We start from the raw sequence: 23494 nt of genomic DNA, 5'->3' as shown, positions 1-23494 counted from the left end.
GGACAGGACTCAGTCCAGCCTACGGCTTCATAGAGAGGCTGCTCCCTGACAAGAGGGACTGGGACTTGGGACTAAAAGCTCTGAGTTTTGGAGGACAGCACAGTCCTGCCACACGAGTGCCCACGGCTAAGGGAGTGGGGAGTGGCGTGGGGCGTCTTTCCGTTTCTTTCTTCTTGACTTGCCCCCCCACCCCGGGGACCTCTGGGCACGTGCTGTGAGCGGGACACTTGCCTCTGCTTCCGTTTCTGGGAACTCCACTTGGCCTCTGGTGAATTGGGATTTTTCCGACAAGTGGCCCTAGTGGACGGAACGCCGTGTTGGCCTCTGTCAGTCCTGGGGGTGAGGCGGCTTGCTTGCTGGGGAGGTGGTGGGCGGCAGCCGAGGACGCCCGGCCGCTCTGACGGGCTGGGCCGCACGCTCTGCCCCAGGCCTCGTGTACGACACGCTGATGCTGAAGCACCAGTGCAGCTGCGGGAACACCAACAGCCACCCCGAGCACGCCGGCAGGATCCAGAGCATCTGGTCTCGGCTGCAGGAGACCGGCCTCCGAGGCAAATGTGAGGTAAGGCTGCCACACGGGCCCGCGCCAGGCTCCAGGCTCGAGCGTGCTGCGTTTCCACCACGGCGCCGGGCACCTGCGGGTGGGCCCCGGGGAGCCCAGGGCTGTTTCCCTGCACACCCAGGTCCTCCCTTCCCGGAGGCCAGCCTCCGTCCTGCCTCCCGTCTTCCTGCCGGCGGCTGGCCCCCCACATGCCCCCCACGCGTGGACAGGGATGGGACATGGGCTGACGCGTGCTGCCCCGTACAGTGGTCGGGAAAGCTAGAGCCCTACAGCTGATGAACACCGTCCACGCCCACCTGTCACAGCCCCGGGCCCACGTGGACCAAGGCCCGAGCAGGCACGCAGGAGAGTGGGGGCGGCAGAACCCCCTGTGCCTCCACCCGTTCCCCCTGCAGAAGCTAGGATATTTGGGAGTTTAAGTCCTTGTGGTTCCCGTGACCCCCATCCTTACTGGTTTTAGGGTGATGCATGATTTTCAAGGGGGGCAGGGGCCCAAAAGCTGGGTCCAGCATCCTGCCCTGGGGCGCCCTCTGGGGAGGGTGTGACCCCACCGGCTGAGGAGTGGACGATGGCACCTGCTCTGGGGTCTGGCCCGAGGCTGCACCACTGGGGGGCAGCATTGCCCTGGCGGACACCCCTAGGAGGAAATCTCCCGGGCCTGGGTGCCCTTCCGTGCCTCCCACCACCCTGCGGGACCAACCCAGGGCCCTGCCCCGCCTCCAAGGCCCGTGCCCCGTGACCCGCTCTTTACTCTCTGGCCTCTCCCAGGAGGGTGCCCTCAGCTCAGGGGCCTCTCAGGGAGCTTCTGTGCCAGAAGAGCAGACACGAACAGGAGTGAGACGGTGAAACAGCACACCTGGGGGGATGAGACCCTCGGACCCCTCTGCCCTCCTGTGGCCCTGAGGCGGGAAGCGCCGCCTGCTCCCCGGCCAGGGGCTGTGGGGGGTCCTCGGACCTGCGGACCGAGATACAAAGGAGGAAGGGGGTCGGAAGGATGGTTGGGAAGAGGCCTGGGTGAAGCGTGCAGCTTCCATGTGGCGACATCAGGGACGCAGAGCCAGGTGCCCTCGATGGGCAGGGACCCTGACCTCAGGGTGCACCTCCTGCTTCGCTCAGCCCAAGGGAAGGTGGTGGCCCTGCCTCCACCAGGCTCCCACGCGGGCCCCTGGGGTGGCAGAGGGCCCCGGTGCTGGACATGGTGGTAGGAATTGGCCCTGACCACAGAGAGGTTAGCGGGCCCGGCCAGGTGGAGGCCCAGGCCTCCTGGTCTGTGCCCCTTGACCTGGCAGACGGGTGTGGGAGCGCCGCAGGCCGGGCTCCCCTCTCCGTGCTGCTGCGTCGGGCCCAGCTGGGCAGTGGAGGGCGTGGAGCTCACGGCCCTGTCCACGCCGGGACACCAGGCTGGCGGAGACCTGGCCACACCGCCCCGCCTCTGCTCCCTCTGCTCTCGTTGCCCTCCTGTGTCCTCGGGCGTCCCTTGGGAAGCTGTCACCTGTGAGCAGTTATGGATCTCCACAAGGTGGCAGGGAGTAAGAGCAGGCCCTGGACCACGACCACCACCGGGGCCTCCACGGTCGTCGAGACGGTCGTGGAGACTCCCGTGTGACCGTGGCCCTCAGAAAGCCATGTCAGTGGGAAATGTTAGCTTGAACCTCGCTCCATTAACCACCCTCCTTTTAAGTTTAAATAAGCATAGCCCAACTAAAGAATAGTAGATTTTATGTTAATTTCTGGGGAAATGTGAAAATAACTGTGTAGCCTCAATGTGAAGAATATCCAAAGCAAAGGAAAATGTGGACAGACACGCAGATGATGAGGTAAATTCGCTGACTTCAGGCCCAGTGCGGATCGCAGTGAGGGGCTTATTCCCAGGGCTCGGGGGTGTGCAGGGCCTGGGTGTGAGCCCGCGGGCCTGGAGAGAGCAGCCCCCCCACCCCGAAGAGCAGACCCCGGCAGCTGGAAAGCCAAGTAGCAATTTGATGCCAGATCATTTGGGTGACAGGCAAGGTTAAAGCGTTGAAGGCTGGAATTATCTGTCTAAATCTGTTTTTCAAAGTTATAATTAAAGTGTAAGCTCTCCAAAACATGTTTTAAATATTTTTTAAATGTGTTGGGTGCGGTTTACTTTTTATTTTGCAGGAACCAAATGATTTTGTGCCCATGTACGTATAAAATTCAGTTTCCTTTGGGGTGATGGTTTTCGTAGGAACGGTTTTCTGTTGAAAGCAGAGCCCAGAGGCACAGGGAGACGTGAGCGCTCTTCCTCTGTCCCCGCAGTGCATCCGCGGACGGAAGGCCACGCTGGAGGAACTGCAGGCCGTGCACTCGGAGGCCCACACGCTGCTGTATGGCACAAACCCCCTCAACAGGCAGAAACTGGACAGTAAGAAACTTCTAGGTATTTCAAGGCCTTCTTTACCTTTACCGCCTGAGGCGGTGTTTCCAGCCCTGCGCTCGCTGGGCCCGCCCTTGGCCCCAGCGGCGGCGGCGGCGGTGTGGCGGGGACGGCCCTGCGCGTGGCGCCTGCACCAGGTACCGAGCCGAGGGCTGGAGGAGGGTCTCACCGCCAGCTTTCACCCAGCCGGCGGGTTTCCTGAAACGGGTGACACCCGCTGGTTTTGCGGAACGTCCTTAACAGCGTCGATACCAGAGGCTGGAGGGTGCGGGTCCTTAAGCTCCGGGCCTGCTGTGAGCCTGGAGTCGGGGGGAGGAGAGGGGCAGCCTGGAGAGGGCTCTCTGCAGGGTCTGGGCCTCCGTGCTGGCGGCCGGAACTTGCCGACGGGCATCTGCTGCTGGGGAGGCAGGAGTCTCGGCAGCGCGGCCTCCGGCCCCTTGGGCTCCTGGGCGCAGACCCCATCCCGGTCACGGCCCTTCCTGGGCACCTCTCACCCCAGCCTCCCGGCCACCATGAACCTGCAGGGACGCGGGGGGGTGGTTCCTCTCCGGTGTCTCCAGAGGCTCTGCTCACGCTGTGCTGGGGGGATCCCGCTGCAGTGCGGCCCCGTTCACCCACGTGTGCGCACGTGCACGCATGTGCACTCGCTCCTTCCGTCACTCCCTCGCCCCCTTAGGGAGCGCATCTTCTGTGCCGGAAATCCCGTCAGCATGGGGCTGCCTGACACGGTTGCAGTGGCCCTTGTCCGTGGACGGGGTGGAGCTGGTGGCCAGGAGGAAACCTGCGGGTTCTGTCCTGGCGTGGCCAGTCATGCTGCTTCCCAAGCCCCACTGTCCTGCAGTAACAAGACTTTCAAAAGACATGACTACTTGCTCTGGGAGATGGGAGAGGCCCCAGCGCGGGAGGGCCTGGAGGCTGGAGAGAGAGCGGGTGGGCAGCAGGTGCTGCAAAGTGTCCGGCGCTTCGGACAGAAGCCCCCGATTGCACCACAGACTCAGATGGCTTGGGTTGGCCCCTGCAGAGACCCGGGGCCTGGGGTGGAGGGTAGGGGACGGTCAGACAGCGGCTGGGCCAGAGGTCCTGAGAGGCCCACCCTCCCACGCCCTCCCAACCCCAGGACCCTGAACAGAAAGGGCACAGGGCTCCCTGGCAGGGACAAATATCGGGAGCAGAACAGGGCAAGGCATTGCCCACCTCCCGCCTCCCCTCATGTGGACCCTGCCCTCAGGCAGACATTACAGACCCCTCTTCAGAGAATGACCAGCCCTGAGGAAGCCGACAGAGAGCCCACAGCCGGACAGAGAGCCCACAGCTCAGAAGCTCACCGTGTGCCTGAAACTCCCAGTGGCTTTTAGGCCTCCGTTTGAGGAACAGATGACCGAGGATTATCCGCACACGGGGAAGTGCATCGCGGGGAGATGAGTCTGAGACAGGGCAGCTCCGAGGACAGACTTCTGAGAGAGATGGTGGACACTAGAGAAAACCAGAACTGTCCTTACTATCCTTAAAGAGAGGAGCTACCACGGCCACGTAACGTGGACAAGAGCAGCGAGGAAGGAAGAGACCAGGACGCTAAAGAAAGTCCCATCAGACGCAGTCTCGGGAGTCGAGAGTCCCATGTTGGGAGGTAGGTGCGGTCAGTCCCCTGGGAAGCAGAGCAACATGGGCAGGAGTCGGGAAGCGGGAAGAAGAGGAAGAGAATCAAAGGAGCATTCCCGGCACGCATGGGCTCCCAGGAAGAGCGAGAGGAAGGGAAGAGAACATCTTGGAGCAATCACGAGCCGGCCCCAGAACCACGGGGCAAGCCGCGCCACCCAGACCCTCCGAGGAGCCGAAGGGACAGATGTGGAGTGGCGGGGACCAGGTGAGGTGCGCCAGATTCCAGGGTGAATGCCCCACGACGCCAGTGCTGGGCGGAGGCTCGTCCCGGCCTGCAGCTCTGACCCAGCCAGGAAGGGCGAGGAGGAGCAGGACCCTTCCTCCAGGCTCCAGAGGACACCCTTCTCCAGCACAGAGCGAGGCCGAGAGGGTGGACGCAGGGCCACCGGCGGGAGAGGGAGTCGCTGAGCGAGGAGGCTGCGTGCAGAAGGCCAGCACAGCGTGATCGGCGGGGCGGCCCGGGCCCCAGGGTCCTGCGGGATCCTCTGGGAAACGCCGCTCCTGCCAGGGTGGCACCTCAGCCCGTGGGCCCCGTGATGTCGTCAGTGCCACCAAGGCACAGAACCAGTTACCCCCGATGTGAGTGGTCGCCAGGAGCTGGCCGGACGGCCTCACATCAGAGAGCAGGGTCTGCCGTCACAGAGGCGCCCAGCGTGGGCCCTGTCCCGAGCACACGGTGCGGCGTCCGTGGCCCACCCCCACTCTAAGTGGCGGGCTCTTCCCAGTTCAGCCGCTCCTGCCTTGTCGGCCGTCAGAGGCCATGTGTTGGCCGAGCCTCCACCAAGAGCCCTTTTGCACCTGCGTCCTCTGAACTTGAGAAGTTGGCCAGGGAAGGGATAATATGTTCCCACGTCTCGGGTAGAGGTGGGCTCGAGCGAGCAGCAGAATGGACTCGGTCTCTGAGCTAGTTTCAAACTCGGCTGAAGACAGAGGATGACAGACGAGAGACAAGGCGCCTGTGGGGCCTTCAGGGAAGAGTGAGGCAGGTGCCGCCGGCAGGGCCCGGAGCTTTCGCAGAGGCTGACCCTTCGTCGGCACCTCCTGGGCCCAGGTCAATGATGGGGTTGCCTCTCCTCAGTCAGCCCGACATCACTGGGCCCCTGAGCCCCCGCTCCTATTTCTGGCCTCTTTGCTGAAATGTCTTCCCATTATCCTCGTACCTATTTCTGCCCCACCCCGGATGCAGCCCTTTGAGTGTATTTCGTGTTCATTTCGTTGTTGTGAAGAATATGTTGTGTTTGTATAGTTTACAGCAAAGATACCCTAAATCATTGTTTCCTCTTTTCTGCTAAACTCTGTGTTTAAAATCCCATTCCCGTGGCTACAAGGACACCTAACCGGTTACTTTCTCTACCCTTGAGACCGGTTTTTAAACATCCGATGACTCTCCTCACCTGGAGGCCTATCGTCCGTCTGACTGGTCCACACGTAGTAAAGTTGGCGACAATCTCAGGTGTCGCTAACAACCCTAACTGGGCCTTTGCACACTACTGTGTGAGTTGCCCTTCTCTTTTTATGGAATCCACAAACTTCTAAGCCGTTCTCGAGAAGACCTGCATGGTCACTGAGGTGCCGCTCAGCATGGCGCGGCTGGGCTCACGGGGGCTGCGCGGCCCAGACTTCGAGGTTCCCGGAGGTCCGGGTGTGTCACCCGATGGCAGTCCCCTGGGAAGGGAGCCTGGTCAGATGGCCAAGCGGTGCCTGGCGGTGGCCGGGAAGGGTCGAGAGAAGAGCCCTGTACTCTGGGCACAGCACGAGGAGCCTCAGTAGGGACACACGAATGCCAGTGTCCCCACGCCACCGGCCGGCCTCCCAGCACACCTGTCAGTCGCCGCCGTGATGGGAAAAGCACGGTGGCCCTTAACGCATCCACCATCACCTCTGCCTGGACGGTTGTGATCTCACCTAGGTGACGTGGCCCCAAACCACAGGAGGCCGGAGGGGCCGGAGGCGAGCAGGTGGCCGGGGATGCCGAGCGTGGCCACGGGCCTCAGAAGCTGTTTCCAGAACTGCTTCCCTGAGCAGAGCCCTGTGCTTCCCGCCCACCAGGGAGTGCGTGAGATCCTACCTTTTCTCACTATTTTGGTCTTTGGATAATGAGCCAAGTCAAAATATCTAGATGATTTATGTTTTTAACATAGACCGTATTGGCTCTCATTTCAAAAATAGAAATCCAGTGTCTTTGCAGAAGCCCTTTTCCCTTGGACTTGGGCACACAGATGTGTCTGAACTCCTATGCACAGACCTGTGAGTTACCTGGGAGAAAGCGCCGTGTTCCTGTGTTGGGAAAGTCCGTGACTCGAGAAGAACCGGTCATGAGGCCAAGCCCAGCCCCAGCGGCCATGCAGGGCCATGTACGTTTGGAAGGCTGGGCCTGTCAGGGCCGCTCACCGGCTTCCGTCGATGCCCTAGGCCGTTAGACGGGCCCCTTACAGGACATGGGGCAAAGCAGGACCACAAGAGGCTTGGCGTCCGTGCCCTCTCCTGCCCCAGGCCTGTTCCCGCAGCCCATCTTCTCCCTCCTGTTGGCTCCCTGCAGAGGGTCCCGGTGCAGACTGAGCAAGCCCCTCAGGGGCCACCCTCGGCATTCTGCCTCCTGCCCGGCCAGCCCCCCACCCTCTCACAGGTCTCCGTATCGCCGGCTGTGGGCTAGCAGTGAGCACGAGGGAAGGAAGGCACACCTGCCCCCAGCCTCACAGGGGCTCCACCAAGAAGGCGTTTGACTAGAGCATGTGGCAGCAGGAGCCACGGATCACGACAGTGGCTGTCAGTGGGACATGGCATGGAGGACGGCTGGGGGGTGGGGGGCGCAGGGAGAAGCAGGACGAGGGTAGACCTGGCACCCAGGCCTTTCCGAGGCAGCGGGGGAGGGGGGTGGCCCTGGTGAGTGTGAGCCGCAGGAGGGTGCAGGCCGGAGCCTGGTGCATGACGTGGCCCCTGGTGACTCGGGGCCTGGTGTGGTCCTCACCAGGAGTTGGGATGAGGCGGGCACAGGCCAGGTCCAGTGACCCCAGACATGTTTTCTTCCTGGGCCCCAGTAGTGTGATTTCTGAGCAGGAGCCGGTGTTCTGAGTCAGGGAGAAGGTGTTGGGAGTGGCCTCCGAGCAGTGGGCACAGCCCTGCCGGGTCCAGAAAGCAGAGTGTGCAGGGGGCCTAAGGAACCTGCCAGGAGAGTCCGGGGGCCGTGGGGGCAAGGCATAGGGGAGCAGGGAGTACGGCAGAGAGGCTCTCCTGGGTCAGCCCTGGGGGGGCGGCAGCCCCATGAACCAGGGTGTCACACTTGGCAGGAGCGGGGGGCTCTCCCTTGTGACAGGTGAGCTGTAGGCTGGTTGCCAGCCAGCACTGGATCACACCGAGGAAGACGACGGTCTGTGCTTTTGTCACCAGGGCACAGGGCTGAGCTCTTTGGGACGGGGGACTTGCGCCTGCGTCTCGGGCTGGGGAAGGCCTTCTGGACGGCCGGCTCCAGCACGGTGGTTTCCTAGCTGCGTGCCATCCAGGTGGACTCGGAATGTTTCCGAATGGGGCGGGGGCTGTCGCTCTTCACCTCCCCGGGAGAGCCCTCCGTGTCTAACGGGCACCGGGGGGCGTTAGGGCCGGCGGGGGCTCACTGAGGAGCCAGGTTCGTCAGCGGTGGGACGTGCTCGGGACGCAGCCTTTCGGGTTGTTCGCGGGACGTACGTGAGCTCAGGCTGGAAGGAGAGGCCCAGCTCTGGGGCCCATGGCCGTGGCCGTGGAGAATCCCAGGTCTCCCAAGCCGCGCTGCCCCCGGGTGCTGCCCCCACAGCAGGCCGCACGGGGGTGCCTTGTTACCTCTGGAACCAGTTTGCCCCTCGGCACCTGGGTACAACCCGTTCCCAGAGCCCGCGCTGTGTTCCGTGTAGGCGGGACACCTGTGACCTTTCTCTCCTGACCTTGGCCGTCTTCTCCCTGCAGGCTCGCTAACGTCGGTGTTTGTCAGGCTGCCCTGTGGTGGTGTCGGGGTAAGTATCTCTTTAATGTGTAAATAATGTCCTGTTTGTTCTCGGGGCCCCAGTGGTCACAGAAATCGCTGCCCTGTTTTCCGCCGCGTGGATAATTGCTGCCAGGTGTTTTCCATAAACAGGGTCCAGCGGGTGGGGCTGGGCCACGCTCGCACGTGTGGCTTCAAAGGCCTGGGAGCCTGGGAGCATTCGGGAGGCCGGACTGGGGCACCCATGCTTGCTTCAGGAAACAGGCTCTGGTGGGCAGGTCGGGGCGCCCCCTCACCTGTGGAGAAAGAGCCTGCTCATCCTCAGGCCGGGAATCGGTCGTGCGGGTGGAACGGGTGTGTGGTCGCCGCGGGCCCCCACCGGCCTGACGCCCCAGCGGAAGCTCAGAACGTGCGAGCCTGGCGTTCACGGGCCACGGGGAGTGTGCAGAGCTGCCAGCCGGGCTGTGCTTGCTGCTCCTACGAGCGCTAACGCCCTTCAGCAGACCCGCTCAGGTAGACCCTCAGGAGAGCCGGTGTCGTTCCCACGGCTTTCCCTGACCCTGCTGTGGGCGCTGACCTACGAAGGGCGCTCCAGTCTGGACGTGCACCCCCCTCGGCGCAGCGAAGGTCAGGTGTCCCCAGCCAGAGCTCCTTGTTAACGGAGAAGGGCTCTCCGGGCTCCTGTCGCCTTGGATGAGAGAGGGGTGCGGGGTGAGAGCAGGCCCCGGGGGCTGAGGGCAGGCCCGAGCCTCCCCCGGGGGACCTGCTGGCCGCCGAGGTTCTGGGGCGCAGGCGAGAGCGCGGCCGGCCAGACCGCGCGGACAACAGGGCCGCCTGGGCTGCAGCTGCGCAGCCGCGGAGTGTGCGCCTGATTACAGATCGCAGGGCGAAGCTCAGGGTCTGGATTCGGTTATGGAAATGAAACAAAATTGTTTTCTTCCTGAGTCTTTACAAAACTCGCTGCTTTGAAAATTATCCCGTCAGAAGGAGAATAAACGGCATTTACTCATACCACCACCAAGCCCCCTAGAGTTATTTTATTTTGTATTGTAAGTAGGCTGCAATCTCTTAATTCGGGGCAAATTTTTGGCCAGACTTGAAACGGCTTGGATTCGGCTGCCCTGCAGCCAGTGTGCTGTGCAGGATTTATAATTTGCAAATGAAAGCTAAAGTCGGGCCTGGGGCCTGGAGCCAGGCAGCCCCCCACCCCACCCCAAGTGTGCGTCCAGAGCCGAGCCCCCGCCGGCTGACCAGCACCCAACTTCACATCCAGGCCCAGAAATACTCCAGAGCAGGGAGACGGCGGGAAATCCCACCAAGTCCAGCTGGGTAGAGAGGGAGCCTGTGGACTAATTAGTGGACCGTGTGAGCCACAGGGTGTTTCGGGGATGGTTCTCTCTCGATGGATTTCCATCATTACCTCTACAGGTTGGGCGGAGAAAACCAGTGTCCCTGTAGGTGCACCAGGTCCCCGGGGTGGGGGCTGCCCCCGGGGGTGTCGGGAAAGCAGCGTGTGGGTGGGAGCGTGGGCGCTCTGGGCAGTGACACGGAGGGAGAGCCTGCTCTGCTTTCCCTGAAAGTTACTTGGAATTAACATTAGGGGTGTGTGATGGTGTTTGAAAGTCACTTGCAAACTAATTTTCCTTAACTGTGCTAAGGAGAGGCTTTGAATCACTAACTTTTTTTCAAAGCAAATAAAAGAAACTGCTGTGGTCCCCAGTTTCCCCTTAAGGGGACTTGGTGTGGGTGAATTCCCCTCCCTGCCAGCGGTGTGGCCCCCTCGCCAGGGCTGTGCCCCCAGCTCCATGGCTTCCCAGGGGCCATGGTGTGCCCAGAATTGGCCACCCCCGGTGCCTCCCTTCTAAATCTCCGCAGGAGCGGCCTCCATGTTTTCCTCTGCTGGTTCCTGGCTTTGCCGTGGGAAAGCAGGGGGCCGGCCTTTGCCCTTTGCTTTGGTTGCTGCACCTACATCAGCAGTCATACTGCCGCTCTGCTCCTCCCCAGAGCCTCGTGCCCCCGGAGCTCAGGGCTGTCCCCCAGCCATCCTGGGCCATCCAGCGGGGAGCTGGTGGCCAGCATCTGGAGGACTCGGGCCCTCAAGCCACGGGACGTCTTGTTGGGGTCTCTGAGGACAGTGACAGCCTGGGACCCTGGTCCCTCACTCTGGGCAGGACGTCATGGGGCCTTTTCTGCCCTGGGGTCATGGACAGAGAGCCATCAAAGCATGTGGAGGGCTGTCCAGCCTCCCTACCGGCTCTGGTTCCCTGGGCAGAAGACCCAAATCCTCACGTTCTGGGGAGAAAGCATCCAAGTGGTTTTGTGTAAACCACCTTCCGTCCTCAGGGGAGCGGCAGCTGATGGGACCCCCCTGCCACTGTCGCCCGAGGACTGTCACCTTCAATTTTAATGAGCGGGGTCTGCAGCTGAAGTAGCTGGCCCAGGATAGTTCTGTTTGAATGGTTACTTCCGTGAATAGCAGTCCAGTATTATTTACAACAGAAGCCGGGCTTTGAAAGTTGAATATTAATGCTGCAGAGAGTCGGCAAAGTGCAGAGCATTCTTGGGACATTTGGAAACTATTTAAAGAACACAGAGGTTTGGTCATTGAAAAGAATAGCCCTCACAGAATAACACTCCTCCGGAAATGGCTTGAACCCCTCATAAACGTATTTTCAATCATCTTGCTTTGAAGATGAAGCTTCAAGCGTTCACTGCAGGAAATCCACCCGCCCCGCATAATGATCGGTGTCTCTGTCAGGTGGGCAGGGGCCCGTGGGCGCCTGGACGGACCTGAGTAGGCACATGTTTGGCTGCCTGGCCACTGTCTCTGGAGTCCCGGAGCGTTCAGCGCTCGGAGGAGGTTAATTTGGGAAGGACGGGCTCTCACATCCACTTGGCAGACACTGTGTTCCAGGGGACCGGCCTGTGAATGCACAGCTCCTCAGAACCTTCACTGGGCTGGGTGCGTCCCCACGCAGGGCATGTGAGCGTGGCCGAGGCTCCCGCTGCCCACAGCTGGAGATGGTGCCCAGGTGCCCTTGACCTGGCGCCCAGGGGCTGCGCGCTTCATCGGGCCTCCAGTCCTGCCCCGGCTGACTTGCAGAACGGGCTACTGGAACATCTCGGTCTCCTCTAATGCCCACAGTAGCTAGAGCTCTAAAAACATCTAATGAGCCCAAGTAAGCAAAGTAACCAGTACCCAAACAGAAATTACCTGTGCCATACACCTTCCTCTGAGGTGGAACAGCCCCCCAGGCCGACACCCTGTCACCCAGGCAGAGCGGTGCCTGGCCCCCCAGGAGGGCCCCAGAGGCCAGCTCCTCCCTCCCTCCCCCTGCTCCCACTCTGGTCACTTGCACTCTCATCCCACGTCTGGAGCAGCTCATTAAAGTCAGCACGAAGTCAAGTCGTCCTGCGGGGAGACCCGATCCCCACTCTTCTTACGTGTCACCCCCCTGTACTTGCGGTGAAACTGGACAAGGGGCTTGGTGACCATGACGCCATTGCTCTGTGCCTCGCGTACATGGGGCACTCGAGGGGAGCAGTGAGCCCTCGGGAAGGGGTAGAGTCACGCGTGTCTCTTTCCTGCTGCATTTATGGTTCTTTCCCTATTTAGTCATTTTTGGCATATCTTCAAAAAAAGTAAGCTCGAACACTAGCTGGGGGTTGTTGCATAATCAGTAAGGAAGAGGCGAGCGGCTCTGTGCTGGGATCTCAGGCAGAGCCCACAGGCTTCATGAGCCCCCAGCTGCACGGCCCCCGCAGGAGTGGGGGGCAGGGGTGACGGCCGAGACGTCGCCTCACGGCAGGACCCTTGTCTCTGCAGGTGGACAGCGACACCATATGGAACGAGGTGCACTCATCAGGTGCGGCCCGCCTGGCCGTGGGCTGCGTGATCGAGCTGGTCTTCAAGGTGGCCACGGGGGAGCTGAAGGTCGGTGAGGACCCTGCAGAAATGGGCCTGGAAAGGGACCTGCCAGGGGCTTTCTGGGTGGGGGGGGGGACAGCCCCCTGTGGGTCCCTCTGGACGGGGGGACGGTGATGGGGAGGACGGCTCCTGTCCAGGGGCAAAGGCGGGCCCTGCTGATCCACGGGAGCACCTTCCGCAGTTGTAAAGCACGGGATGGCTCAGCGGCTCTCGGAGATTTGGTCTTGGGAACACCTTACGCTCTTGCCACTGCTGGGAGAACCCCAGGAGCTTTTGTGTACATCATCAGCACTGAGTGTATAGAGGGTAAAACCGAGAATTTGAAACTAACAGTAACGCCGGTGTCCGTGCACGAGCTGCAGTCCCAGACCCGCTGCCGCCTCCCTCTCTGACGGCTCGTGGGTAGCGGCGCTTAACGGAACCTGGCCTGACACGGAGGTGGAGCCAGGGAGAGGGAGGGCGTCCGCACGGCTCTCGCAGATAACCGTGAAGGTTCTTCTCTGATGCTCCACCACCGGTGCACGCGGGGCAGTTCCTCGAAGGGTAGTGGCAGTGTGGACCCCGAATCCATGGCAGTGAAGCCCGCTGGGCGTAGCAGGCCGACGGGAGCCGATACGCACACCGGACTTCTGCAGCACAGCGTCCTCCCGTTTGGAAATACGGGCTCCTGACTTACGCAGATCCTCCAGCAGCCCGACCCCTCCTGTTACATGGTGTCAGGAATCACTGATTTCTGAGACTGTTAGTATCAGTGCACATCTCGTCAGGAGGGTCCTCTGAGGGTCGGGAGGAGCTCAGGATGCACGTCTTCGCAGCAAAGCTCAAGTCTGGCTCCCGACAACACCCGTGGGCTCGCCCCACACGCACTTGCCCGTCCTTCCCCTTTGTTCGCCTGAGGTGTTAGGAGGTGTTAGGAGACGTGCGTTCACGGGTGGGGACTTAGGGAAATTGATCGCGGTTATGGCCGCATCAGAGGTTGTCCCCTGGAACTGTGTTCCCCTGCAGACGTGTGCTGGGAAACGCGCCAAGGGCCAGTGTTGCGGGCACGGCCGGATCCGTCCCCAGCACCGGCAGGCCACCGCGCTGCCCTAGCCCCGTGGTGCGGCCATTGACACAGCGAGAAAGGCAGACCGAGTCAGGATTGTTGGGAGAACAGGCCCCTGGAGGGGCACGGGGACCCCCAGGGGTCTGCGGCCTGCACTCCCAGAACCGCTGTGCGGGGCCCATGTGCAGGGACGGGCTGGTTCTGCAGCACTGGGAATGCAGAAGGTGGGGCCCCCACGTGCGTGTGTCCCTCACCCTGTCCCCCCCAGAGCTGGCCCTGCAGCAGGCTGAGCACCACTGCCCCGTCCTCGATGGTCAGCCAGCCCCGGGGGCTGTGTTCCCAGCCGTGACCACGCAGCTTCCTGCTGGGACAAGAGATGCCCACTGAAGTCGTTGTCGTGGCAGGGGCTAGAGCAGTTTACAGACGGCTCCTAAAACATAAGTGGCTCAGAGGTCCTGGGGAGGGGCAGCTTCCCCAGCCTCTGAGCTACTTCTAACAAGTCAATGGGTCGCTTGTTTTCTGCAGCTCACATTAAGGCCAAACTCGGGCAGAAGCCCCTAGGTTGAACCCCTTGTGCTTTATCTGCACCCAGGGTTCCCGTCTAGTGGCTTCCTGGGATACTGGTCATGAGCAGAGGGGGACCCGGGGTTCCCTGTCCACTCCTACCCACATCCCTGAGCTAAACAGCTCCAAGCCTTCTTGCCTGTGAGCCATCAAAGATAAAACGTCAGGGCAGAATTCACCTTTTATCTTAGTAACCATGACAACCAGAGGATCTCTTTAACAGCAGGGACCCAGACATCTTTGAAGTGCTTACAGCCGCCCTTCGTCCCGTCCCCGTCTGTGAGCCCAGATGCGGTGTGGTTCTGTGTCCTTGCGTGAGCCTGACCCTGCCAGCAGTCTGCTCTGTGCTCGTTTTCTCACTGACATGAACCCTCTTCCTCCCTGTTTCTCCCCCGTGTGGTGTCGTGTGCAGAACGGCTTTGCCGTGGTCCGTCCTCCAGGACATCATGCGGAGGAGAGCACACCCATGTAAGTGGACACGCGGCCGTGGCGGGCAGGGTTGTGCCGGTTTCTGATTCACTCCTCTCAGAGGGCTGGGCTGCACCTGAGTGAAAACATGGCCTCGAGTAACTGTCGCATCTCCAGAGCCACGCGGAGGCCTTCGCTGATTGCACCAGGAACCTGCAAGCATCAGTCCCGAGAAGTCTTCTCAGCCTCCACTCTGTTGTAAAAAATTCGGTGGAGACTTAAATTGCTCCAGAACAAGTGGCACTTCATTGTTCTAGAACATTCTGACCAAACCCCTCAGGTCATCTCCCATGTGGCTTTCCAGCTGACCTGCTTGTGGTTTGGTACTACTGAGGCTGACCTCTCAAGGTCATGAGCACAGGGGCAAGCTATCTGGACCCCATTTGGGGCTTTCTAGCCCTGAGCGTGCGCTCGTCTGAGGAGCTGACCAGGCAGCAAGTGTGGTGTGCAGATTGCCCCAGGGGCACCGGGGAGAAGCAGTGGCAGGTGGGGACCCCCTGGGACAGGGTCGCAGGGACCCGACTCCGGGCTCACCAGCTGTGCACCAAGTACCTGGGTGCCTGGGGGTGGGCTAGACGTGGCTTCTCGTGGGACCTGGGAAACCAGTCCGGCAAGCAGGATGGGTGCCGTGGGAGGACGGGTGTCCCCTGCTGGGAGAGGTGGGAGAGGTGACTTCTGGGCTGTCCCCTGGAGTAGCAGTGGGTCGGACGGCAAAGCAAGGACCGTGCAGACAGACGGAGCCCGGCTGGGAATCCAGGAAGTGCAGGGAGGGGACGCCGGAGTCTGTTCAGGAGCAGCTAGAACGAGGCTGAGGAACCGCAGGCTGAACCCGCATTCTGAAGGAGCCTGGGCTTTGGCTCCCAGGCAGGCGGGAGCCCTCTGTCCTCTCCATCCGGACGTGAGGGCATCGGACCGTGGTTTGAGAAAGGAATCTCCTTCCCAGGGAGGAGGGAGTGCCCGTAAGCTCCTGAGAGGGGCTTCAGGTTAGACTGGGCTGTCTTCTCCTAGAAACCCTTGGGCTCGGTGACCCCACGACCCAGAACCGCCCATGCTGTTAGGAACAGGATCCTATGTGTTTCCTTCCTCTGAATGCAATTTTCTAATTTTATCTAAGTTGTTAGATATTCTGGAGTGTGCACCCAAACGGACCCGGATGGAGCACAAAGGATTGTGCTGGGGAGAGCTGTTGGGGCGTTTGGATGCATGTGCCCCTGCAGCTGTGGGTGCCAGCTCCGGGGCCGTGCATCCCGCCGCGGGGGGGCTCGCAGGTCACTCGCCTGGGTTCCCAAAACAGAACCACCCAGATTTCCCTGTTTTTGCGGTAATTCAGGCAAAGGGAACGTCAGAATTAGATTTTCAGTTTTACTTGAATCCCATTGTTAGCGTGTTTTTGCGTTTTCTTGAAGAAGACTCTGCAGTTACTCATGGGAATGACGTGTGCATCACTGTCACATGTCTGAGAGCCTGGACAGATGAGCAGTAAGCAGGTCAAATAAGTGACCTGCCTCTGCGGAGGCTGGTCTGTGAGTGGCTGCCGAGTGATCTGGGCCAGGGAGGGCAGCGTGCCAGTCCATCGTGGGGGGAACGTGGAGGGGGCCTGTCTGTCCGTCGGTAGCATCGATTAAGGGAGCCATGCATTCACCAGACCCTCTTGAAGTCTCCCAGGACTGCAGAGGGTTCTGCCACACGTTGTGTGAAGACTGGTAAGAACCCGTCTTCTCCTTCTGTCTCTCCTCTCACCTACAGGGGCTTCTGCTACTTTAACTCCGTGGCCATTGCGGCCAAGCTTCTCCAGCAGCGGCTGGACGTGAGCAAGACCCTCATAGTGGACTGGGTAAGTGGGGCCTGTTCCCCGAGAGGGGCTGGGGGTGGGGAGCAGACAGCGTCCCGTGTGCAGAGAGGAGGTGGGCTTTCTGCCTTCATTGACATTGCATTTCGGGACCTTAACTTTCTGGAAACTACCCCAAATGCAGAAAATAAAAGCTCAAACCTGTCACGAGTCCACTTCACGGCCAATAGCCACTCCTGCCAAGAGCTGGGTCCGGAAATGTGCCTGTGGTTAAGAGCAACAATTGAAAGATGATCCTTGGCAAGACCTCATTGAGAGGCGGGTTTGGGGGGGTGGGGGGGTGACGGCCGTGACCTCCCACGTCCACCTAAGGGCGTGGGCCACACTCTCCCACAGCTGGACATGGCGCCGTGCGTCTCAGTCCCTCCTGGTGGAAACGCCTTCCCACTTCAGCCTGGCAACCCCTTCATGCCGGCTTAGCCTCCTTCCCATTTTCCTACAGGTGGTGTTGCTTCTCACAGCCCCACTGCCCCAAGAGGGTAAACTCTAGCTTAAAAATGCTATGTATAGTATCTGAACTCCAAAAACAGTGACACAGCTTCTTACACTGGGGATGGACACCAGAGGTGTTCATTTTATTCTTTTTCCCTATTCTGTTTAGTACTTAAGATTTGATGATTGCTTTAAGGAGAAAGGAAAGCATATGCTCAGGGAGGATTATTGTATGTACTGCAGGGTCCTTCTCTGTTTGGGAAAAGAAACACCACACACAGCCCAGCATACCCAGTGAGCTCCCAGTACTGGCACTGGTCACAGGGCCTTGAGATGGCTGAGCCTGGGAGCACCAGGGAAAGCCGCCTAGCGTTGGCCCTCAGTGTGCCGGCACCTTTGTCCCCCTGAGCCAGGTATCGAGTGTGGTACCGTTCATGAGCACGTGACTCAGCGCCTCGGTCCAGCACACACGTGTGGCCAGGGCGCTTGGCGGAAGTCAGTGGTCATAGGGCTGCTCACCCCGGGCTCCCACCGCTGCGTTAAACACACGTGTGTGCAGGGCTGCCTCGGTTACGGAAAGCACCCATCGCGAGAGTCGTGTGTGTCCTGTCAGCCGAGGGGTTTCTGGTTGGTGGGATCGGTGTCTGTCTCTTACAGCCCCTTATTTACAGCTGGCTTGCCACAGTGTCTACGGAGCCTAGATCACGTTTGTAAATGACAAACATACCAAGCAGTTCCCAGGGTTTAAAATAACTAACTCGCACGCAGCTCCTCACATTGTGCACACCGTGTGAAGCTGGCCACCTGTCCCGTGGCCCTTTCCGGCCCTGACCAGAGACCCGTGTGTGGCCTCGGGCCTGGTGGAAGTCCAGCTGCCCCACATTTGTGCTTTTCACATGTGGGCACGGTGATCAGAAGCAGTCTGTCGTTGGCACGTGGGGCCCGGGCCCCCCGTGCTGTGTGCGCACCTGTCCCTCCCAGCCCGTGGGAGGGTCTCCTGCCGCACCCTGGTGTCTGGCACAAAGCTGCTACCTCACGTGGGCTTGAACTGAACAGCTGTGGTCAGCTCACTTCACACAGACGTGGCAGGGGCAAGAAGTTGATCAGATGGTTTTGTCTGGAAAATCATGGCCTCCGGGTAGGCCTAAAGCACCAGCCTCTTCATCTTTGCTGGAACCTACAATATGCCGTGGTGCCGATGGCGAGGATCCCTGGCTGGGACACACCTGGGGCCCCTTCCTTCTGTCGCCTCGGCCGCGTTTTTTGTGGGCCCCGCTGGAGGCGTCTGCCGGCGCTGAGTCAGCTCTCCCCGCTCTTTCAGGACGTACACCACGGAAACGGGACCCAGCAGGCCTTCTACAACGACCCGAACGTCCTGTACATTTCCCTTCACCGCTATGACGACGGGAACTTCTTCCCGGGCAGTGGGGCTCCGGACGAGGTAAGCAGGGGCCGTCTGCCGGCGTGCAGGCCTGTCGGAGGGGCCGAGGCGGGGCTGCCAAGGAGGTGAGAGCGGGGGACGCCCAGCCCTGCACACACAGAAGCAAGGGCTTCCTGCTCACGTTCGCCCCAAGCGATTTCAGGCAATCGTCCTGTGTGTGCACGCAGGCTTTATTTTGTCTGAGGTTCACATGAAAGCCTGGAAGTGATTTCTGGCTCTAATCTAGGGAGACTGAGAGGAAGCATGGGGCACCCCTCACCCCCCAGTCCTCCAGGCCTGCGTTGCACGACTGAAACGCCTCCAGGCCACTGCTCACGTCCGTCCGTCGGGCAGGGCGCTGGTGCCGTCCTGTACCCGTCCAGGGCCACACGGCGGGGGGATTGGCAGGCTCAGAGCCGTCGTGACAGCCGATCCCCCAGCAGAGCCTGCCCTCACTGAACAAAGAGGCCCCAAACCCAGGGCAAAAGTGTCCTCAGACTCTGGGTCTTATTTCTCGGAAGGAAATAGGGAAGGACGGCCTCATCCACGGACCTTTCTGGTTGCGCTGTGTTGGCGTCTGCAGGGCCGTCTCCCCACATGGCCAGGCGGCTCCCATGGCTCCCCCACGTGCGAGTGGCCGAGAGCCCCGCACTCTGTGCCCACGCTCCGCGGTGGAAGTCTGCGAGTCAGAGGCCGTGGGGTCATGCTGGTGAGCACAGCCCCAGGCTCCGCTGCGGGGCACCAAGGGTCGGGCCAGGGCCCGTGATAGGAGTTTCTCTCTTCCACGCAGGTGGGCACAGGGCCGGGCGTGGGCTTCAACGTCAACATGGCTTTCACCGGCGGCCTTGACCCCCCCATGGGAGACGCGGAGTACTTGGCGGCCTTCAGGTGAGTGTCCTGGCTTCCTCTACCACGGGGCACGTACAAAGCAATCGGGAGTTCCGCTCCCGCGCCCCCAGCCCCTGCTCGGTTTCCCTGATGCTCTCTGGCCTCGCTCTCCCTTCATGCACACACGCGGATGCGCCCGGGGCAGCCGCTCTAGCTCCCCTCCGGGTGCCTGGGAGACTCGGGCGTTTGCGCAGCTTGGAGAGACAGGGCTCTGGGGTCTGGTGTTTCTCCTCGTGCGTTCTTCAAGCCAGAGGAGGGGTCTCCAACGCCGCCTTCTCACTTCCTGTCTGCAGCGGGCCGTCCTGGGCTTCACCTGAGAAGCAGGAACCCCCTGGGTTTCAATGGTAAGAAGGTGGCTGAGGCCCAGGTGAGGATCAGTGCCGCGCTCAGAAAACCTGAGGTTCACGAAGAGCGGCTGCTCAGCTCTGAGAGATTGGGCCGTCTCCTGATTTTCCTTCCAACAAACCCTTTGCGCGACAGAAACCAGCCTTCCTCCGTGATCGCTGCAGCCTGAGGCCACTGCCCCACTGTCCACCCACTTTGCGCTGCTCTCTTCCACTAGGACAGAGCTGCGGGGTGATTTTCTGTACGCACCGTGGTGATTGCGACTTTGATCTGGGCCACACTGAAGTAATTCCCACAACCAAACATGGACGCTCCACAGTGCAGGCTTCCTGCCTCTTACTTTAAATGGTGGCCTCCGCCGTCTCCCGAAAACGCCATCTCTGGGTCCCAGGGCCCCCAGAGGAAAAGGGTGATGTCCGGTGGCAGAGCTTGATGGGCTCTTGGCCTTTGTTAGAAAACCCTGTCAGTGCACTAGGAATTGGAGCCCCGTGAGGTTTCCAGTGAATTTTCTTCCTGCCTCGTTCTCGAACTCTGCTCTTACCTTGCTTGATCTAAACACAAAGCACATGTGTGCAGGCGTGTGCTTGTGATGCACGTGGCTCTGTGGATGTATGTGCGTGTCTGCGGATGCGTGTGCACGTGGCCGTGTGCGCGCGTGTCTGTGGTTACACGTGCGTGTGTCCCTGGTGGGTGTGACTCTGTCAGAGGACCCGTCTGTAAGTGTTCTGCTGCCTGCTCCGTGAGGAGCCTGCATGGGCCGTGGGACCCCTCCCAGCATCTCCTTGCTCATCTCCAAACTCAGAATGGTTGCTGGGTCTGACCACACGTGTGGCTCTCTGGATGGACGTTCCCCTCCCAGCTGCTCAGTGGTTCATAGAAGTAACAGCGCAGTTTTGATGAAGTCGGGCTGTAGGGCAGCTTCTCAAGCAGTGAGGCCGGTCTTTACAAGTCGGAGCCCATCACATCCCTATGAGATTCCTTTGCCTGGATTTTCCCCTGAATCACTTCTTGCTCTGATCTCACTGGTTTAATGTTGATGTTTCTTCTTACTCCTGATCAGATAGAATATAATTGTGACAGTTGCCTGCCTAATTTAAGGGGGAGGGATTCCTCCAAACAGATACAACGTCTGAAAGTTTTCTAGTGTACATAGTCGACTACCCGGCAGCGGGGTCCTCACTGCTGTCCATAGGGTGCCTGCAGACAGCACCCCTTTATCCTCCCCCCACCCAAGAACCGGCCCTCCCGGGAGGCTGCGAAAACAATAAAAGCTCTGGACAGCCGCCGTGAGAGGCGGAAACCCTGAAACCCCGCGGGGATGAGGCACCCCGGGGCACCACGTGGCCAGCTCTGGCATGGTGGACGGTGGCGCTCTGCTGGGATGGGTGTACGGGGGGGGCGGGGGGGGTCTCTGCTTGCACATCGCCCGCTTGTGGCCGGCTTCACAGGACCACGTCCCCTGGGTGCTCTGGTCCCGGCACGGGGATGCCCAGCACCGGGAGGTCGTCCTCCAGCCTCGGGGACCGCCCCCGCCCCCCCACCCCAGGCCAGCCTTTAAGATGAACCCTTCACTCTGAGTTGCTGTTGACGTTCTGTTTTCATCTTCTGCCAAGCGTGTATAGGATGATACCTTATCAAATGAACTTTGTAAAGCTTAAATAGCCCCTTTGAAAAGGAAAATTGTTTCAGGGTTGGGTTTTTTTTTTATTGATTTTAATGTAAAATAGCACTTTGAAGTTTACAATTTATGGTTCCCCGGGCATCGATCGATGGGGAAGAAGGGTCAGGATCCGCTTTCCCCTTTCTTCTGTGCTTCTCCCCCTTGTCGGGGGGCCCCAGGGACAGTGTATGCCTCAGAGGCAGCACCTTGTTACTCAGACCCGTTGCCTGCCACGTTGCCTTTCAGAAGATCAAGCCTGAGATGAAGAAGAGATAAGAAAGGTGCCCCTAATGAAATCCAGAAGGAGCTGCACTTTCTCCCCGGGCTCAGATTGAGGAGAAACGGCGACCCTAATTCAAACCAGCGCGCCGCCAGACGGGCTTTGAAGTCTGCTGAGCAGAGGCGAGGGCTCTGGGTGGACGGACACCACGATGCGCTCTCAGCCCTCGCCTGCCTGCCGTCTGGGGGCGAGCGGGTCGCCTGGGCAGGCAGGAAATGAAACTGGGATCACGTGTGCTTCTAGATCGTAACTTCCATTTAAGTGTGACTTTATAAAGTTTATCAAAGATGTCAGAGAAACTGGATATTTTGAAGTGGTAACTTTAATCTTTTAACGAATTGAGATTTGCCTTTAAATTGAGCAACTGGGCAGATTCATTTCATGTCCCCCCCCAACCTTTCAAGGGTGACATAAAGATTGAAGCTCTAGATTGAAGCTCTTTGAACTTCCGTTACTTCCATAAGGTGTTTTGTTTGGGGGGGGGGGGGTGTTGGTTGTTTTTTTTAACAAAAATTTGTATTTGTTTATTGTCGTGGTGAAGTGCACAGAAGGCTTTGTGTCTTAGCCACGTGGCGTGTGCGGTTCGGCAGCGCCCACCGCGCTCACACTGCCCAGTCCAGCCGCAGAGGCTCTGCCTCCATCCAGGATTCACTGTCGTGAAGACACTGGGTGCAAAGCCCTGGACCTTGTTTACTGAAGGCAGTTCTGTCTCTCGAAGGGCATCCACGTCTTTTCCTATGTGGACATCTTACCTGGGACGTTCCGTGGTGATTTAGAGGCGGAGTGCGTGCTCATGTTCAGCAGCCTTCCTGGAGGGTGGCATGGAGCCAGGACAGTGGGCCCCCCCGCGGCCGTGGTCCACGTGGGCGAGTGCAGTGACGCGGTGCTGGGGAACCTGCCCGCGGAGGGGCAGGAGCTTCCTGAGTCCTGGAGGAACGAGCCTGGGACGGGGTGTCAGGCAGCCCATGGGAGGAGACCTGCAGTGCGAGCCCACGGGCACGTGGGGCCATCTCTGGGGACGAGGACTGTGGCTGTGTCCCTCAAGGAGCATGTCGGGGGCTCTGCCCAGGTGACCAACGTGGCAGGTCTGGATGTTCCACAGCTGTCTAGTGGGAGCCTTGAGGGGGACTCAGGTGGGGAGGGGCCATCTCCTAAATACTTGCTGCTTGGAGTTGAGTTCCCCAGGGGAAGCCAGGGCCCTGCCAAGAGCGGGGCAGGAACCCAGGAGAGAACATGGGGATGCTGAGGCAGAGACCCAGGTGGGCTGCACAGCAAGAAGGGAGCAGCTGGGAGAGGCCTGGGCTGCGGTGCCCAGGCCAGCAGAGACCTGCTCGTCAGGCCGGGCGTGGGTCTGTGGGGCGTCCTCAGCAGGCAGTGCTGCCTCTGCTGTTTATTCCTGGGGGTGGGGAGGGGCAGGGGAGCGCTAGGAGATGGATGGCTGGTGGCCAAGAGTGCCAGGCCCTAGACAGGCCTGAGGATGGTGATGGGACAGAGCTCGGAGCACGTGGGGGCAGGGCAGCCATGCTGAGCCCAGTGGGGACCACGGTGGCCGTGGGGAAGGGGCACCATGTTGGCGGGGCACTGGACGGGAGGGGTGGAGAAGCCAGCAGAGCCAGGCGCCCCACCTTTTGCAAGTGACAGCCAGACAGGAGCAGCAGGGAGGGGCAGGGGCCAGAGCAAGGCGCGCTTACCCCACCTCTGAGGAGGCAGCAGGAGAGAGGAGGGGCGTCCCCACCTCACCAGGGCAGGGTCTGGGCGAGCAGAGCACAGAGAGCCGGGAAGCGCGGGGCCGGGGGCCATGGGGGTGCAGAGCTGGGCAGAGAGGAGACGGGACAGCCGAGGGCCTGGCCTCAGTGTCTGGCTTTGCCCTGGCAGCCTGTATGCTCTTGCCGGCCACAGGGCCCGCGGGGTGGACGGAGCAGGACGGACGGGGCGGCGGGCATCGCTGTCGGGGGCGTGGCCAGGACAGGGCGTGTGGTTCCCATGTTTATCTGTCGTCTGACTGACTCTCAGCGGCGTTGGAATGCTTGGTGGGCCCGGTGAGCCC

At 60.5% G+C, this 23494-nt stretch overlaps 1 protein-coding gene across 14 annotated transcripts in view; it reads left to right on the top strand.

Annotated features, from left to right (window-relative positions):
- Window positions 1–23494, top strand: part of HDAC4 (histone deacetylase 4) — a 296598-nt gene that overhangs the window by 250615 nt on the left and 22489 nt on the right. For 12 of the 14 annotated variants that reach the window (XM_078071547.1, XM_078071544.1, XM_078071554.1 and 9 more), the window contains 8 exons: window positions 429–562; window positions 2840–2960; window positions 8553–8599; window positions 12395–12502; window positions 14518–14573; window positions 16320–16407; window positions 18176–18295; window positions 19065–19162. In XM_078071547.1, coding sequence (XP_077927673.1) covers window positions 429–562; window positions 2840–2960; window positions 8553–8599; window positions 12395–12502; window positions 14518–14573; window positions 16320–16407; window positions 18176–18295; window positions 19065–19162 — 772 coding nt within the window. Of the gene's footprint in view, window positions 1–428; window positions 563–2839; window positions 2961–8552; window positions 8600–12394; window positions 12503–14517; window positions 14574–16319; window positions 16408–18175; window positions 18296–19064; window positions 19163–19455; window positions 21883–23494 lie in introns of those variants that run through there. The other 2 variants (XM_078071556.1, XM_078071549.1) reach the window with 2 other exon arrangements.

The sequence above is a fragment of the Halichoerus grypus genome, chromosome 4 (assembly GCF_964656455.1).
Source record: "Halichoerus grypus chromosome 4, mHalGry1.hap1.1, whole genome shotgun sequence".
NCBI lineage: Eukaryota > Metazoa > Chordata > Mammalia > Carnivora > Phocidae > Halichoerus > Halichoerus grypus.
Note: the sequence above shows the minus strand (reverse complement) of the source record. Positions and strands in the feature narration are given on the sequence as shown.